Source organism: Erpetoichthys calabaricus, chromosome 8, assembly GCF_900747795.2.
Source record: "Erpetoichthys calabaricus chromosome 8, fErpCal1.3, whole genome shotgun sequence".
NCBI classification, from domain to species: Eukaryota; Metazoa; Chordata; class Cladistia; order Polypteriformes; family Polypteridae; genus Erpetoichthys; species Erpetoichthys calabaricus.
Genome location: NC_041401.2, coordinates 72,539,194 through 72,557,105, shown reverse-complemented (window position 1 = coordinate 72,557,105; position 17,912 = coordinate 72,539,194). Strand labels below are relative to the sequence as shown.

At 39.0% G+C, this 17,912-nt stretch overlaps 1 protein-coding gene across 2 annotated transcripts in view; it reads right to left on the bottom strand.

The window, feature by feature from the left end:
* Positions 1 to 9,593: 9,593 nt before the first annotated feature.
* The window catches only part of akap10 (A kinase (PRKA) anchor protein 10), a 58,388-nt gene continuing 50,069 nt past the window's right edge, over positions 9,594 to 17,912 (bottom strand). Inside the window, exons 7-15 of one of the 2 annotated variants that reach the window (XM_028806783.2) lie at positions 14,592 to 14,715; positions 14,359 to 14,495; positions 14,047 to 14,191; positions 12,953 to 13,117; positions 12,348 to 12,457; positions 12,068 to 12,150; positions 11,727 to 11,779; positions 11,296 to 11,391; positions 9,594 to 10,531 (exon numbers count right to left, since the gene is read on the bottom strand). In XM_028806783.2, the coding sequence (XP_028662616.2) occupies positions 10,526 to 10,531; positions 11,296 to 11,391; positions 11,727 to 11,779; positions 12,068 to 12,150; positions 12,348 to 12,457; positions 12,953 to 13,117; positions 14,047 to 14,191; positions 14,359 to 14,495; positions 14,592 to 14,715 (919 nt within the window). In that variant the 3' untranslated portion in view covers positions 9,594 to 10,525. Of the gene's footprint in view, positions 11,392 to 11,726; positions 11,780 to 12,067; positions 12,151 to 12,347; positions 12,458 to 12,952; positions 13,118 to 14,046; positions 14,192 to 14,358; positions 14,496 to 14,591; positions 14,716 to 17,912 lie in introns of both variants that reach the window. The other variant, XM_051930905.1, reaches the window with a different exon arrangement.

Sequence of the window (17,912 nt, the reverse complement as noted above, 5' to 3'; positions counted from 1 at the left end):
GTTTCAGGTAGTGGTGTTTTTAGTAACGAGTGACAGCCTGCATTTTTGTATTGGAGAAGATTTAGCCAACTTGCTCTCCTTTTGCCAGCACACCGACTGGTTGATCACTCCAAGTATCGATCAGTAACGGCCGCCATGCTCAACGTTGCATTGAGGTTCTCTGTAAGCTGCACCCGGGCAGCGCTGATGTGAGTATTTAAAGGTTTAAACTGAAGGGTGGTCACAAAAGTGAATACATCAGAGCCGTTACCAGATGATGGAGTTCACTTCAGCTGTCTCACCAGAGTGTCACTGCCATAAAACTGCTGGCATCCACTTACTTCAAGACAACAGAGTTGGCAAACAAAAATGAATGTTTGACCAGGACATTAAAACATGATGTGGCACCGTAGCCTCGCACCAAGGGGCACTGTATTCCTGATTTCAGGTAGTGCTGCCAATCCTGTTAGTTTTCCACAGATGCTAATGCAGGCAGTGATTTCCCCTAAAAACACACACAGTGGCCAACCGCCTCAACTTCGGTCCTGGGGGGCTGTGGTGGCGCAGGTTTTTGTTGTCCATCCATCCATTTCCCAACCCGCCGAATCCGAACACAGGGTCACGGGGGTCTGCTGGAGCCAACCCCAGCCAACACAGGGCACAAGGCAGGGAACCAATCCTGGGCAGGGTGCCAACCCACCGCAGGACAGGTTTTTGTTGTCCCACTTTATTGTTTAGACTCCACTTCTGTCTGCTGAAGCTCAAGTCGCACTTTTGTCTTCGATTTTAGTTGCAGAAAGTCGCTTATGCTGGCCTTGCCATTTTTAATTTCTTTTTGTTTCATTTTTAAATCCACTGCCAATTAACAGTACGATGCAAATGACGGAGCTGCCTTGCTTCATCTACAGCTGTGTGTGCTCATCATGACGCTTTTGTTTTAATAAAATGCCAGCTTGTCAAAGAAGGGTAACACTGAAACATATTTAATATTTGATGCGCTTTTCTTCTGTATTCTCGCATGTCTCAGCCGCTCTTGCCTGGCGCTCCCTCTCTCAATTGTCCCCCCAAAAACCCTTCTACTCTGACTCTTGTATCTTCAAGCCGCTTGCTCGCCTCCTGTCTATTTCCTGACCATCACCAATGGTGGGTGGACCCCCGTTACTCGCTATTCTTTTTTCGCAACTTTCTGTCTTTAAGCTGATTTGGATCGCACCTTGTTAGCATTTAGTGACCCAACGTCACTCAATATGTTACTCGATTTACTGTCATTGAAATGCTCCATTTTAACTTCTTTTTTTGTAAAAATAAAATTCACAATCAAGAATTTAACTTCACCCTGTGCGATACGATATCGTAGCTCATTACGCCTACTGCTGAGCCACCAAAGCCAAACTGACCAATCAGATTGCACATTGTGTTATTGTAGGCTACCCAGAGTGCTATGCTTAATGACTTTCACATTTCCCAAGACCTGAACATTAACAGTTGCTGCATTATGAACAGCTCTTAGGGTTTTGTTTTTTTTTTGTCCTTCTACTTGACCGCAATTGTTACGCATTTTTGCAAAGCTCCCACCAGCACCACAGTAAACCATCATGTAACCGAATTCACCAGGCATGTCACAGTGGTTCAGTCATGCAGTGCCGTATGCATCAGTTTTGACTACCTGTGTCAATGTCTGATGACCAGTTCATATTGTCATCACTATGGCTTGATTCAGCTAATGGTTCAGTCTCATTTTGTTGTAAAGCTGCCTTTACAGCCATTGTGTTTTTGTTGAAAGCTCCGCCACACTCCTGAATATTGATGAGTTACTATAAAGTGGCAAAACATGTACAGTACAAATATTCATGATATGAATGCTGGCTTCTGTTCTGAGTGTGATTTGGGCTCAGTGCTCGAAAAGCACATTAAAGTCAGCTAAGCTGATGTCCTGCTGGGGTTTGACCGTATTCACATAGAATTCCAAGTCTGAGCCCAACATACTTAGGGTTAGAGCCACAGATTGACTTCTCATTAAGCATTTGGGCCAAAACCTGATCTAACTGCCAAGAAGGACGTGTTCATTGTGCTTCATCCTGTAACAATGGGTTTAGGTGGTTGAGAGCAATGCTTGTGATGACCATCGCCTAATGTGTGACAAGGTATCGTTCTCTCCCTCATTACACCAGACCCAAACTGCACACACCAAAGTCTGACCCTACCCTGTGCACATTACAACAGAAGTCAAAATCTGTCAAAGTAGGCACAATTTCTGTAATCTTCACCTGTCCACATGGCCACCATTGCCTCACCATCTGGGTGTTAATGGAACCTGACGTGGTCTTGTGCTGCTGTAAGTCAGTCACACTGACGGCTGACACGTCCATTCTGTGTTGTAAAGAGCTGCCATCTGAATATCTGGTCGCTTGAACGATTCTCCTCGGACATTCCTCATTACTGGGGGACTTTGGCCCGCAGACCCTCATGCGCACGATGCATTTTTTTTCTTTTTGTTTATCACAACATTCTCAGCAAAACACAGAATCCCCGCACTCGGCCCCGGTTCAGTTTGCTTAGATCACACATCTTTAGCTGTTCCACAGTTTGGTCAAACAAGAAGGAAGGCCTTGAGCACATCTACTGTACAACCTCTGTGTAGCGAGTTAGGGCTCTGATACCACGTGTACCCTGAGCGAGTGGGCAAACATTGCAAAAGTTAATAAAGCAGCTACTTAATCTGACTACTGCCACCTAAACAGACGAGAATATCAAAAGTGGAAATCGGCCAACACAGCAAAATTTGAAACGCTTCCCTGCCTGCCACCAGTCATGTGACCAGTCAGCACTGCTTTAGCCGAAATTGCCAAGGTGATGGAAACAAGGTAAGTGGCATCTGTAGGTGGGAAAGTTGGCAAAAAGGGGGGTGGGTGGTGGTCTGAGGGGCATTAGACATCCCAGTTGATCTGTAGGAGGAAACCAAAGTCCCTTCAGCTGTTGTCACATACGCAACTTCTAGTTGGATGGCATGTCTGATATCAGGTGTAGGAATTACTGGGGATGACGAAGTGCACAACACTGTGGCGACTTTCCGCGCTCACCCCTTTGTGAATCAGCCAATAACGTGCTGTCTGGTGGGTTCAGCCACAATCTCTGCCATGGTACATAAAACTGGAGACACCAGACAGACGAGCCTTTCCTCTGTTTGTGAGGGCCAAACCCACGTGTTCCTTATTCCTGGTTGCTGCATTCTACGCATTGTAGTTCCAGGTGGGCACCAGAAGTACACCGTGAGACAGAGATGGTTATGAATGGTTCATAAATCAAAATCACGATGTCCAGTCCAGTTGGTTCCAGTTTATCTTCTTCTGTTCGGTCAAATTACCTGAATGTTGATGTCCTTGTTGACAGTTCCTTGAAGTTTTGATGACTGGGTCTTGTGTCTTTCACTTGAGTAACACAGCTAAGCTGAAATTCGCCGCATTATAGATAGATAGATGTGCTTATTTGAGCTTCGACGTCTTGTTTTTCACTACCTGCCTCAACAAGCCATCACTGCAGAGTTTACCGACTGTTCAAAATGCTGCTGCACAGCTTTAAACAGGTCCGCCTGAAGGCCCCAGGTTACCCCATTTATATACCCCATGCATATAGCGCCCTGCATGGCCAGCTCCTGAATATATTGTGGACCTACTTCAGCCATTCCCTGTGAAGGGTCTCTTAGGTCCTCGGGTCAAGGACCTCCGTCCATGGTGCTGTTACCCCAAGAACCAGCAATGCTCATCCACTGGCCCCCCAACGTGCGATGCTGCCAGCAATTTTAAGTGTCTGCCGGAAACCCGCCAACTACACGAAGAGGATGCGACATGGTTTGGTTCTGTACATATCGGTCTCTTTGTTTTATCATTTTTGGTGCTCTTAGCTTGTATTTAACTTTATATACTTCTTGGTTTTTAACTTGTAAAGTACTGTGTATCTGTGAAAAGTGTTATATAAATAAACTTCACTTACTAATAATTTGTAAGAGGAGAATATGCACAGAGTTAAGAGGAGACCCCTACACACTCGTAAACTGGACCAGACAGATTTAGTGTTGTTTTCCCGATTTTGGAATTTTCTTGTTCACTTGCCAGTCCCATTTCACACCATATTACAAATTATGATGTATGTGCCCTTTAGGTCTATTGTTCCTAAACAGTCAGTACAATTAAGGGGGTTTACTTACAGTACAACTAGTCGAATTATTCGGTGTTGCCTGGGTGTATTTGTGGAATATGTTAAGGAAAGAAAGCAAAGGTTTATGGGTTTGTTAAATGGTGACCCTCTTGTTATACAGGTGCTGGTCATAAAATTAGAATATCATGACAAAGTTGATTTATTTCAGTAATTCCATTCAAAAAGTGAAACTTGTATATTAGATTCATTCATTACACACAGACTGATGTATTTCAGATGTTTATTTCTTTAATGTTGATGATTATAACTGACAACTAATGAAAGTCCCAAATTCAGTATCTCGGAAAATTAGAATATCAATTAAGACCAATGCAAAAAAAGGATTTTTAGAAATGTTGGCCAACTGAAAGGTATGAACATGAAAAGTATGAGCATGTACAGCACTCAATATTTAGTTGGGGCTCCTTTGGCCTGGATTACTGCAGCAATGCGGCGTGGCATGGAGTCGATCAGTCTGTGGCACTGCTCAGGTGTTATGAGAGCCCATGTTGCTCTGATAGTGGCCTTCAGCTCTTCTGAATTGTTGGGTCTGGCGTATTGCATCTTCCTCTTCACAATACCCCATAGATTTTCTATGGGGTTAAGGTCAGGCAAGTTTGCTGGCCAATCAAGAACAGGGATACCATGGTCCTTAAACCAGGTACTGGTAGCTTTGGCACTGTGTGCAGGTGCCAGGTCCTGTTGGAAAATGAAATCTGCATCTCCATAAAGTTCGGCAGCAGCAGGAAGCATGAAGTGCTCTAAAACTTCCTGGTAGATGGCTGCGTTGACCTTGGACCTCAGAAAACACAATGGACCAACACCAGCAGATGACATGGCACCCCAAACCATCACTGACTGTGGAAACTTTACACTGGACCTCACGCAACGTGGATTCTGTGCCTCTCCTCTCTTCCTCCAGACTCTGGGACCTTGATTTCCAAAGGAAATGCAAAATTTACTTTCATCAGAAAGCAGCAGTCCAATCCTTTTTGTCTTTAGTCCAAGTGAGACGCTTCTGACGCTGTCTCTTGTTCAAGAGTGGCTTGACACAAGGAATGTGACAGCTGAAACCCAAGTCTTGCATACGTCTGTGTGTGGTGGTTCTTGAAGCACTGACTCCAGCTGCAGTCCACTCTTTGTGAATCTCCACCACATTTTTGAATGGGTTTTATTTCACAATCCTCTCCAGGGTGCGGTTATCTCTATTGCTTGTACACTTTTTTCTACCACATCTTGTCCTTCCCTTCGCCTCTCTATTAATGTGCTTGGACACAGAGCTCTGTGAACAGCCAGCCTCTTTAGCAATGACCTTTTGTGTCTTGCCCTCCTTGTGCAAGGTGTCAATGGTCGTCTTTTGGACAACTGTCAAGTCAGCAGTCTTCCCCATGATTGTGTAGCCTACAGAACTAGACTGAGAGACCATTTAAAGGCTTTTGCAGGTGTTTTGAGTTAATTAGCTGATTAGAGTGTGGCACCAGGTGTCTTCAATATTGAACCTTTTCACAATATTCTAATTTTCCGAGATACTGAATTTGGGACTTTCATTAGTTGTCAGTTATAATCATCAAAATTAAAAGAAATAAACCTTTGAAATACATCAGTATGTGTGTAATGAATGAATCTAATATACAAGTGTCACTTTTTGAATGGAATTACTGAAATAAATCAACTTTGTCATGATATTCTAATTTTATGACCAGCACCTGTAGATTGCTGTCCTATCCATCATCCACACTGTCTCTACATCAATGTCTCTGCCCTTGTGAACTGAGAATTTGTTCTTTTGGTCTGTTTTGATTCCAGAATTGTGGTAACTTTTTGCTGGGTTGTAACCATGAATACTGTCAGTTCATACAGCTTAAAGTATGAAGAAAAGCTGACAAAGCAAGAGTTAAACAACAACTCTTTGATTCTCCTTTGTGTTGCACTGCACTTACACTCTCAATCAGGGCTCACACATCTCCCTCTGTAAAAGCACAAGATAACTCCTTTATATATTATATGGTGCCCAGGTAAGTGATGTTAAATTCTGAATTGTGCTCATCAGTCTTGTAATGTGTCTTATCTGTATGGTCCTACAGCGCCACTATGGAAAGTTTGGTCCAGCTAAGTCCCAGGATTAGGACTGTAAAGGTAACAGAAAGAGAACAAGCGGATAGCACGTCACTGCACCCCCCCCCCCCCACATGACCAACTACCCAAGTGCAGTGGGTGACACCTCAGCACCACAGGCTGGAGTGCCAATCCTGCCACCAACCCCCATGTTTTCCCTGTAAACTGGAGGACCTCCTTGCAGGGCTGGCTGCAGATTAACGTCACCCCCAGGACGCAGCAAATACACATTAAGGGCCCAACAGAGTAGAGTCACTTCTGCCATTTACGGGATTCAAACCGGCAACGTTCCAATTACTGGTGCAGATCCCTAGCCTCAGAACCACCACTCCATCAGACAGGCAGACATTTTATACGTACGTATACATAAATCATAATAGAATGTGAATGTTATCACAAGCAAAACTACTGGCATCGACAACAGTTGTTTTTTACTATTTTTAAAAGAACACCAAATACAGTACATTGTATTAAAGTCTTAGGCAAGATGCATTTTGAAAACATTTAATAAATAATAATGAACTTAAATCCTAAATATGTTGCATCTGCCGTATGAACAGATCACTTTCCAAAACATAAAGCACAATTTAAAACAAAAAACATTAATCTATGCAAGTTGGTTTGTAAATATGAGCCCTTCTTTGATAAGACTTTACCAGCTCTCTCAAACCCATGTAGTGTCCGCCTCGATTTCATCTGCAGATGCCAGTATGTGCCCCGCTAGAGCGGTCACTTTGAGGCACACTCCCACTTAAGGATGCTCCACAGGTTCTCAACAGGGTTGAGGTTGGGGAATGGTGGCCACAGCAGGATTTTTTTTTGTCTCCCTTTATGCCCATAGCAACCAAGGAGTCAATGGTGTGGCATGGAATGGTGTGTTGTGCATGAGAATCCTTTAATTCCAGCAGGCACGATTCGTCTTTTTATACCAAGGCAGGAAATGGGCAGGTAGGAATTCCACATATTTTGTGGAGGCCATTTTAATACCCTCAGGGGCTCTAGAGAGACCTACCCATCTTACTTCTCAATATTCCAGCACAAATCATCACTCTCCCACCTCCCTGTGAACGTCACAGTCTTGTTTGAACAGGGCTGCCATTTGCCGACCATGTAGAGTAGCATGGCTTTCATCCATGAACTAAAAGGTTTGAAAATTAGTCCTCATATATTACTTGAGCCTCTGGAGGAACCTGCATCAAGCGGTCCTTGGGACTTCCAGCAGGTTTTTTTTTTTTTTTAAATAACTAGGGGGCTCTGCCCCCTGCTTGCCAATCCCCACACGAGCACTAAACACTTCGCAGATCTGCCGCTCGCGTGTGGGGAAAGCGGATGTACAATTTAAACAGATGGTTATTTTCATGGGAATTGTTACATATGCATAATAGACCTAACTATTTTACATTACAGCGAGCAATTAACCCTAGTAAAAAAATAGTAAAACGTAATAAATTGAAAGAAAATTAAAATTTCATGTTGTGTTAGAGGTATTAGTTGCGTTATACGTTTTTGTTCTGTTTGGCTTTGAAATTAACATGCAAATACTTTTTAAACTCACACTTTTACTGTAAAACTTTTTTGAATTAAATTTTCTTCAATGTCACATTGAATTTTGATTCCACGTTTGGACTTACATCGTGACAACGCAGCGTATAACTGCACCTGAGTGAATATCGTTTCTTGCTCTCTAATAAATAAACCGACTTTTTCAAATGTTTGTCCCCGTGATTTTTTTAATTGTCAGAGCAAAAGCTATTCTAACGGGAAACTGTAAACGTTTTAATACGAATGGCATATCAAGATCTCCTTTGGTGTCTGATGTTATCCGTGGAAGATGTACTACATTACCTTTCTTGTCACCTGTTAAAATTTTATATGTCAGAATTGTTCGACCAATTTTGCATACAACTAATCTTGTCCTATTGCATAGCCCATCACTCATACATAAATAACGCAATAACATTATGACGACACATCCTTCTTTCAACAGTAATTTGGCCAGTGGAAGACCAGACGGTGTTAACGGTTGTAGATATTCTACAGGATATTGCAAGCTGATATTTTCATCTTCTGCACCATCACCACCAACTGTTTCAGCATAGTCTAACATTTAACCAATTTGCCGTGTAACCAATCGACAATTTTCACATAAAATCGTTTCACTTCATTGTTTCTCAGTGCTAGGATTGCCCGTGTCCTCATTTCTTCTGTTGATATCCCTTCAGGAGGAAATTCTTCAATAAGATTTGGACATAAAAGTCTTATTTAATTGAGAACTTAAAGTGAGGAAAAAACATAAAAATTTATAAGAGCCGAGAGCACAGGAATTGTGTCTGACAAAAGCATTCACACGAATGAGAGGTGAGAGGACCGCGGGTGTGGGCCGTTAACCAGAAATGGTTGAAAGGAGGGCGGGACTTGAAAAAATCTCTTGGCAATAGTCTCGTCTCAAGACTTTCTTTTATAACAGAGATAATTGCATTAATTTGTCTGATACAAACTTTACTTAAGAACTGACAGGATTCAACTGTGCTCTGAATTACTCACAAATATTTTCATAGTTTGTTGAGCTCTCTTCAGCTTTGGCAAAACATCAGGTGCTTTCTAAGCCTTTTGCAAGACATTTCACGCTCTTCATATTCACAAAGATTTCTTCCTCCCCATACTGCATGAGAACTGTGACCTGCTGAATACCGTGGAACAAACTCTAAGTAGGTCTTACTTTAATGAAGATCACATGGCAAACTAACAAATCTCACTGACCTCTCCGACAGTTATCTAAAAAGATTGGAGAAATAAAACAAGCAGCCACAAACTTTCACTTACAAACTAAAAACTAAATGTTTATTTTACTACAATCCTACTCATATGTCACTTGCATAAAAATCTAGAAGCCCTGTGATGGGCTGCCACTCACCTGATGCTGCTGGGATACGATCACAGGACTGTGATTTGGTACAAAAATAGCTGCGTCTGATTGGTGCATTTGGTTTGGCTTTGTTGCAAATTTAAATGTCCTTATTTTGATAGACAACATGATGAATGGGAGGTTGCACTAAAAGAGCAAGATGATACAGCCTGAAAAACGCAAGTTAACTCGAAAGCTTTAAAGTAAAGGCATGAAAACAGAATCGTCCATGTCGGTACAGTACAGACATTTACAAAATGAAAAAAGGACACAGTAATGGCTGACCTCCGACATGGCCAAATATTACTGGGGTAGCGGAATTGGATACACGGACTGCATTACTTTAACAGAGGAGGTGCGGCTGCATTTCTGCAACAATGAGATAAAAGAACAAAATGTGCAAGTTTCAACAATATATATTTGAAATTAATTAAATAGATTACAGATTAAGTACATGAATACATAAGCTTATGAATACATAGTAAAGGTACACAGTACCAAAGAAACATGGACACAGGATTTAATTATTGGTTTCTGCTCATTATTACCGAGAATCCGTAGTGAACCTCAAATGAAACAGTTATTCACTGAACAAGAGTCACTCATGGAACGGGCTTTTGTGCAAAGGAAATTTTGCAAGTCATTACACAATACTCTAATTTCTGTGATCGTCATAAAACAGACATTTACTAGTATAAAGTTTTTTCCCCACAAGTGTCGACATTAGGAATACTTTGGGAAGTCATGGAGTGAAATGTATGTCAGTATGGGCTAAAAGCTATAAAAAAAAAAAAAAAAAAAAAAAAAAAAAAATATATATATATATATATATATATATATATATAAAAGATAAAACCAGCCTACTGGGGGTGCATGCCCATTCTGCAGCTTCTCTAACTGACAAGAGGAGCAAGTCTCGGGGGTTCACTGTGTCATGGCTACCATATTAGAACTGGTTTCCTATCTGCTTCTGGAGAGAATGGACTGTCAGATGAACTTTAGTATTTCGTCCACATGTTTAACCATCAAGTCATTTGAAGTTTTCCATTTAACAGGGACTTGTGTGTCAAATATGGACAAGTTACTCAGGCAGTATTTGAGTTTAAACACATTATCAGCTACACCTGGTGTCCTCTGAAGCAGTCCTTTAAATGTGAACCATGATATCTTCATATAATAAATCAAGAAAAGCCTTCATAGCCGGGAACACAGCAGACTTTCAAGTGAGCGTACTGTGCTGCTGCTACTGGTGGGTCTCTCCAAGAGAAATACTGGATGACGTTATCCTTGTCCACAAAGTTCAGTCTTCCAGCTCATCTGGTCAGATGTGTCTCAAGGCTGTGGGTGACAAGGGACAATCAGTTAACGAGTTCAGCAAAGCAACAAAAATTAATACCCATACCAAGAGTAAGTCAGTGCAAAGTAACCTCGACAGGCTTGGGGCCTTCTCCCGAACATCGGCTTCTTCAGATTTCTACATCTGTACTTATCACAGGATGTAAAATATTCAGCAGCTTTGTGTTCATGCCTGCACAACTGCATGAGGCTATTTGACTAACATGGCACTAATTAGCCTTTCTGAACAAATACAGAAGGATAGATAATGGCGACAGTGCAAATGACAAAAATCACAGTTAACCCACAAATAAGAAGTGTGTCTGTTTATTTAAAGTAAAAAGTACATTAACGAAAACACAAAGCAATTGTAATGGGTAACTTAACTGAATGACAAGGAAAGGAAATCGTTCTATGTTCTCTTTTCCTCTTAGTTTACACCATTGTAAAAAATATGTTGTGATACGTATATTTATCAGTGATGTTTTGCATTTGTTGTTCACGTAATCAATGCGAGAGCGTAGGCATGCCCTACAATCTTCCCAGCATCATGGAATGATAATTAAGTCATTCTTTGCACACACAAAGCCCAGGGAAACATGAAAGTTTAGGGTGGAGAATATAATGTTATACCAGTGTGGTTATGGATATGTAGCAGAAGAAGCTACAATGCATAAATGGAGCTGGTTAGAAACTTTAGGTGAGACAGCAGCAGCAGTTGCCTGATAGCTGCATTGTTAAGTGGCTGGCCAGTGCCATAGAAGTACCTCTGCAGACACATCTGAAGGTTGCTCATAAAGTGCCTGATTCATGACATCATTAACAATCATCTTGGCAATTTTCCATGCCATCTCTTCCTGTGCCTGAAAAAAAAGAAAAGAAAAAGACAACTGAAAGTCAAAATTTTCTTTAATATAAAAGAGGAACTCTAATGCCAGGAGATACTTTGAATTAACTTTAATTCAGAACACATTTCCAACACATCATCAGGGCACTTTAAGGAGGTTTAATTATGCTCATTTGTTGGTTTAGCCAGTGATCATAGCTTATTTAAACAGCTCATGTTGTACTTTTAGCTACTAGAGGAAGTGATACTACATACTAAAGGTAAAATACAGCTGTCTTCAGTATTTATGGATACTTGATCTTCAGTTTCAGCACAGACAAACCACAGCATTACCAAAATTGGCACACACACCTCATCTGTATTTCCTTGCACCCATTTCTTCATGGCTTGAGAAAACATGGAGCCTGCATGAAACAGAAAGAGTAGTTTACTGAAGATGGGAGAAGATCTGTAACCGAGAGCATGAAACTTTACATTTTCCACTCCTATGATTTCAAAATCCAATCTACCGTTTCCTGCCTAATCCAGTAAACATTTAATTTAATGACAAAATGACAGTTCTTTAATGACTAATTTAAGTTTCCTAACTTCTGTTTCCAATGTGAACTCTACATCAAATTTGACAATCAGAACTACAGGGCACACACAGCATATGCAGTTATTAAAAGATTTACTAAAAGAGGGCCACTTACCTTTTGATTTTTTAACATCTGGCTCCGGTTCAGCCTCACGGATAAACTGACCAAGCTCGTTCACCTTTCCAAAGGTCATTTTACTGTAAAATAATATTACAAAGATGGATGATCTTACATGTTTGAAAAATGTGCCTGAAGTCTTGTTCAATAGTATGCTCTGCTTTGGGTTGACTAAGTGATATGCACCATGTCCAATCTCTACAGACTGCTTTAAATTAACACTAGACATGACATGTAGACACAATATTGTACGACAGGCCACAGACATTCAACTCACCCAGCATATGGCCGCTGATATAGAGATTCAGGGTCAAGACTTGCAATGTCTACAGTTATTGCTTCATCGAAGTTCTTCAGGATTTTAATGTTAGCTTTTTTGGTAGTTTGCTGTTGTACAAGGGGGAAAAACATGCATAAAACAAAAGAGATTGAGAAAAAGTACTATCATAACTACATTAATGAGACTTAGGATGTAATAAACACTAAGTAATTATTGCATCTATCTGTTAAAAAACTGTTTTGCACAGAGCAAAAGACTCAGTTCTACAAGTCATAAACAGGCAACTAAAACAGGGAGGGGAGCCCCTACTACAGGGAATGAATTCATTTTTATCTTAAACAGTCCTACAGATGAAGGGCACCCTGAGGTCAACAGCATGTTCATTTCTTAATAGCTGCACTGATAAGAAAAACTTTAATGTCCAAGGATTAAAAAAGTAACACTTATTTTGACCCCCTAGCCAGACTAACCACAAAACCTGCAAATATCCCATCCACCCCATACCAACTAATTTAATGACAAGATTGTTGCCTATGACAGTCCCCAGTAAAATATGGTAAGTAAGACCCTCATTGAATAAGAATATATACATGTAGATATACCTGAGCAGTAATCCCCTCAGCGTTTGTAGCACCGGCTTCACTGTCCTGACCAGTAACAGGTAACTGGGGATTTGTGCCATAAAACTCATCACCTCGTACTGAATGGATCAGGTCATTTAAATATTTATAATAAAGGTTACTAGATAAAAAGCCAGGCATATATACCTGCAAGGGAAGACAAAGTTAATAAAATCAAACTTTTTGTGATCCTATCACCCTTTAAATTTAAACATGTATGCACAGTTACTGGGTGGTCCATGTTTCTAAAAGGAGCTTATCAAGTGCATGTCTTTGATTAGGTAGACCTTTGTTGATTTTCATCAAAAGAAGTTGACAGAATAAAATGAAAACCGATTTTGGCAGAATGGAGTCTGCTGTTAGTCTTTTCTTTGCACACTGAAGATGACGCTTTCTTTCTAATCTGTACTGCCAATGATTTCCAGCAAGCATTTAAAGAAATCAAAATGCAATAGTTTAAACTGAAGTGACGGGATGGGACAGGACGTGATTTAACAGCTGTTAAAAAATGCCATTAAACTAATAATGTGAACATTAATTGTGCTTCTATTTTTTATTATTTTTAAGCATGGTATTAAGCTTCACCTCTCATTTGCAGAAAAAATACTTGTACAGCTGTGCTCTAACTACAAAACACGATATTTGTTTTAAAAAAAATCTCAGGACCTGTGGCTTGCAAATCTCCAAAAATACAGATTTAACTTTGCGGCATAGTACATCTCTTACTGATGAGGATATCAAAAAACTTTTCAGTGTTTTTATTTCAAAATTACATTGCAGCATAGATTAGGAGCAAAAAAACACAGTGATAAAGGAAAAACTATCGGGAAATATCACCCAAGAACCCATCCACTTTAGCTATTACCCTAAATCTAAAAGTCTACCTTACCAGAGATAGCTAGCATGGAAAGAGTTATATATGGAGGCATATTAACAGTCAAATACTTTTGAGCTGGTCTCCTTAACAATATTCCACAAGTTTCAGTCCACAGCCAAAACATATGACCTACAAAACACTTAAAAAGAAAACGATGGAGAACAAATTCTTGCCGTAAAAGAAAACAGCTATTTCTTACTTTTTCCATGGTTGTCCAGGCCTGCCGTAATGGAGTAGTGAAACAGTTAGGGAGAGGGCCACCTTCCCTGCATATATTTGATTCAATTTCTAAACGCACTGTATCATCAAAACCAAGAGGATGGGTTGCTTGTAGAGAAAAGTATCTGATGGAACAATGACAATAAAAATTATTAACATAGCACAAAAAATATTTGTGACATGATAGTCTATGAGGCCTACTATAAGTCAAGTGGAGGCAGAGATATTAAAAGATAATTACCCATAAAGAAATGATCACTCTGTATCTCAGACTATGAGAAGAACAACCTACTTGTCATAGAGGATCATGGCATCATTCTGGGCCTCCTGTCCATCATACTGGCCTTTCTTAGCTGCAAGCTGATCCTGAAAGTTGTGTGCTGCCAGCCAAAACTGAAGAATATTAATTGCCTCTTCCTTTTCCATATACTGTTATGATAACGCAAATAGAAGAGCCTTTTAAAACATAAAACTCAAACCCAGCATTAAAACAAAGGCAACCTTGGCAGGCAGGTATACCGATACCTCAGAAAAATAGAAGAGTGCTGACTCGCAGAAGAGGATATCTGCCAGATACACAGTACCACTGGTTAACACTTCAATCTGGTATTTGCAGAAATGATGACTCCTCAGAAACTCCGTAAAGTGCCTTAAAAGAAATTTAAAGGCAAAGCAAATTATTAACATTTTTACAAAAACATGTCACTCAGTCTAAAATACCTAATTGCTAATGCAAGTAATCATTGCAAAATGATGAAATTTGAGCCCCACCAAGGAAAAGTGCTCAGCCAGACTAATGGGTAAATTTCTCTATCTAGTACTTGTTATTTATGTAAAATTTACCATTTGTCTCAAGTTTTACATTTGGGCTGGGCTGAAATCAAAGCAGTATAGTATTGCAGTATTTTCACTGTGATATGATAGTAAGAAATCAGGTGGCTAGACAAACAGATGTTATCAAATACACTGATAAATATTGCAATTCTTTTATAATTTGCGTGCTAATCATTTTGTATATTTTTAATACTTGATTAATACAGTCTGAAGGTTTTTCTTTATTAGGAAAAGAGGAGCAAGTAACTGCTAACAAAAGCTTTGCTGCAGGGATTTAGATGCATGAATTTAAGTCAAGCTTTTTGTTCCATTTTGATTTTCATAATGAAACTGGAAACTGCCAGCCTGATACAAAATATGTAATGTGTATTCTAGTCATATAAATATCAAATACTCTGACAACACTACAGACATAAGGGCACATTTTACAAGGCATCAACCAAACGTAAGATTAACAAATGTGTTCTAGAACGTGTGTATTCTCAGTCTTATTGTGGTGAGTGTCGAGATACCGGAACTCCATTTTCCTCCAAACATACATCCATCACCCAATTTACCTTTCTGTTTTTTTAACTAGCTTATTCAGTTCACTAGGATCAAGGAATCAGTCTATTACCAGGCATACTTAACGCACACAGAACACATTCACAATGGATCGGGTTAATTGTCAATATAGCATATTTTAAACTGGTTATTAAAAGTAAAACATGACTACGATGTATGGCGTAAAAAAAATTCAGTCACATAACTCATGATTATAAATTCCAAACATTTAATTACTGGGTTATTTACTCACTTGAAATGATCTGTCTAGAACTCCTTATTATAACCAATTTAAGTGGGACAAATTGGCTTAAGGTTTTTTAAATTTAAGACAATGGGGTGACACCAGTTCTTTCCATGGGAGTATGACTTTAAATTTTATTTCATGGAATTAAAAAGAGTATAATAATTGGCAGTAAGTCAAACATCATCTTTAACTTTACACAGTTTTCAAACCAATGGCACAGAAATGGCAAATTTTCTTCAAGATCAGCTCACCAGCAGAGCTCTACAAGAGACTGATTTACTTGCAGTTCTTTTTGCACCTGCAGATGAAGTAGCACTCTATTAGATTACATACAAGAGAAATATGATTCTATTTCCTTAACTTTGCACACTGCATAGCATGAAGAATGTGTCTGGAAAGTAGAGAGAAAATTACTAGTGTTGCTTGTGTTTTATTTTCATATTATCATAAATGCATACTTCTTAATATGTTAACAATATTCTGCCATAATAAGCCTTCTTTAGCATCACTTTAGCATGCTATGTTCACCAAAATAATAAAACTGTGGCTTTCTCACCTATGCTATTTTGTGTCAAAGTACCAGCTAACTGGCTTGTTTAACCATGTTTTCACAGTGAAAGTTCACCTCAAGTAAAAACTACAGCCCTCAGATAGACAATTCTCTTTTGCAAATTACGGTACTGACAGGATCAAGGCAGCTGCAACACTGATAACTGTTTTTATATGATGTTGAAGAGTTTGAAGCAAGCAGTTTTCATTCATTGAGGTGGGTTGATTTATTTTTTGCCTTGTTGGTCTGATGTGCACAACACACAGTCTTACGGTGCACTAAAATAGTTGCCTACAGTATATGAGCAGATAAGCACAACCCCCTTCCAATTCTGTGTAGCTAGCACATGTGCAAGCAGGGTTAAAATGGATTAAAGATGTTCTAATACTAGCATTATAAAAATTGTGCCAGGAAGTCTGACTAGTGTAGTTTAAAGTGCTTGAGAAATAGAAAAAGAAACATTAGGATTACAAAGCAGGTAGGAGAATCCCAAATGGAGGTGTTACAGTTATTGTACAATTAAAATAAGACAGTTTGTAAGGCTCTAAATGTAATGACACATGTAATACTGCATAACATTAAATAATTATACATATGAATCACTACAAACAACAAAATGACCCATATTCTCATTCTTTTCTTCCTCTTAAGGAACCTGAAAATCTTATTTACGAGTTGGAGCAACTCAAAAAATGAGATTTTTTGAACAGTTACATCATTTTATTTTCATATTTTATCCTTTGGTATTGTATTGCTTTACATTTGTTAGATGAAATATATAATTTTTACAGCAAATACAAAAAGGCAACAACTGTACAATTTAGTTATTTAAAACTGCACCTCTTAAAGTCAGAAGTGTACCCTGAAGACAAAAACACTTTATACACCATTTACATATTTGTCCTGATGGAGTAAAAGGGAAGCACTAGGTTCAGACAAGCAGTCTACGTTTACCCAAACAGGTGACTCGATTAGTGTGTTTAAGAAGTGTTTGAAGACTTAACTGTCTTGTGAATATTTTCCTAATTGCTATTGATTTTTGATTCTAGATTCTCTCTTGTTGTTGAGGTAAGGTTAATTTTTCTTGTACTTTAGTTGGTTTAGGGGTTGCTTACTTTTACGGTATTGACAAATTTTCACTTGTTTTGGTCAATTTTGTAACATAGCCTTGTAAGATATGTTTCAAAACAGACTCTAAACTTATGTTCACTCAATTTTAACCTCATTTGCAACTTCCTTTGTATATAAAGTGTTCATTAAATGAGTATACTGTATGTCACATAAATGTCATATCAAACAGAATTTCAGAAATTATTATTTTGTTGGCATCGACATCTCAATGTAGAAATATATTTATTTTGTGCCTAAATGTATTTATTCACTGGTAAAACAATTACAAATATGGCTCTCAGGTATTAAAAAAAAGCGTTTCATAAAAAAATAAATCTAAAAGGTTGTGCAGCAAAACTAAAGACACTTTAAAAATCTTAAATCTTTGAGTGTTATCCACATTCTTTTAAACATTTTTATCATTTTCTATTAAATGAAATTACGTTATTTATTTTAACATGTTCTTATTGATCCTACTGAAAGAAAGTGGTGCCAAGTTGCAGAGTTATTTAATAAAAACATAGGTTGCTTTATTTTTTTTTTTTTTGTTTAGGAAACATTT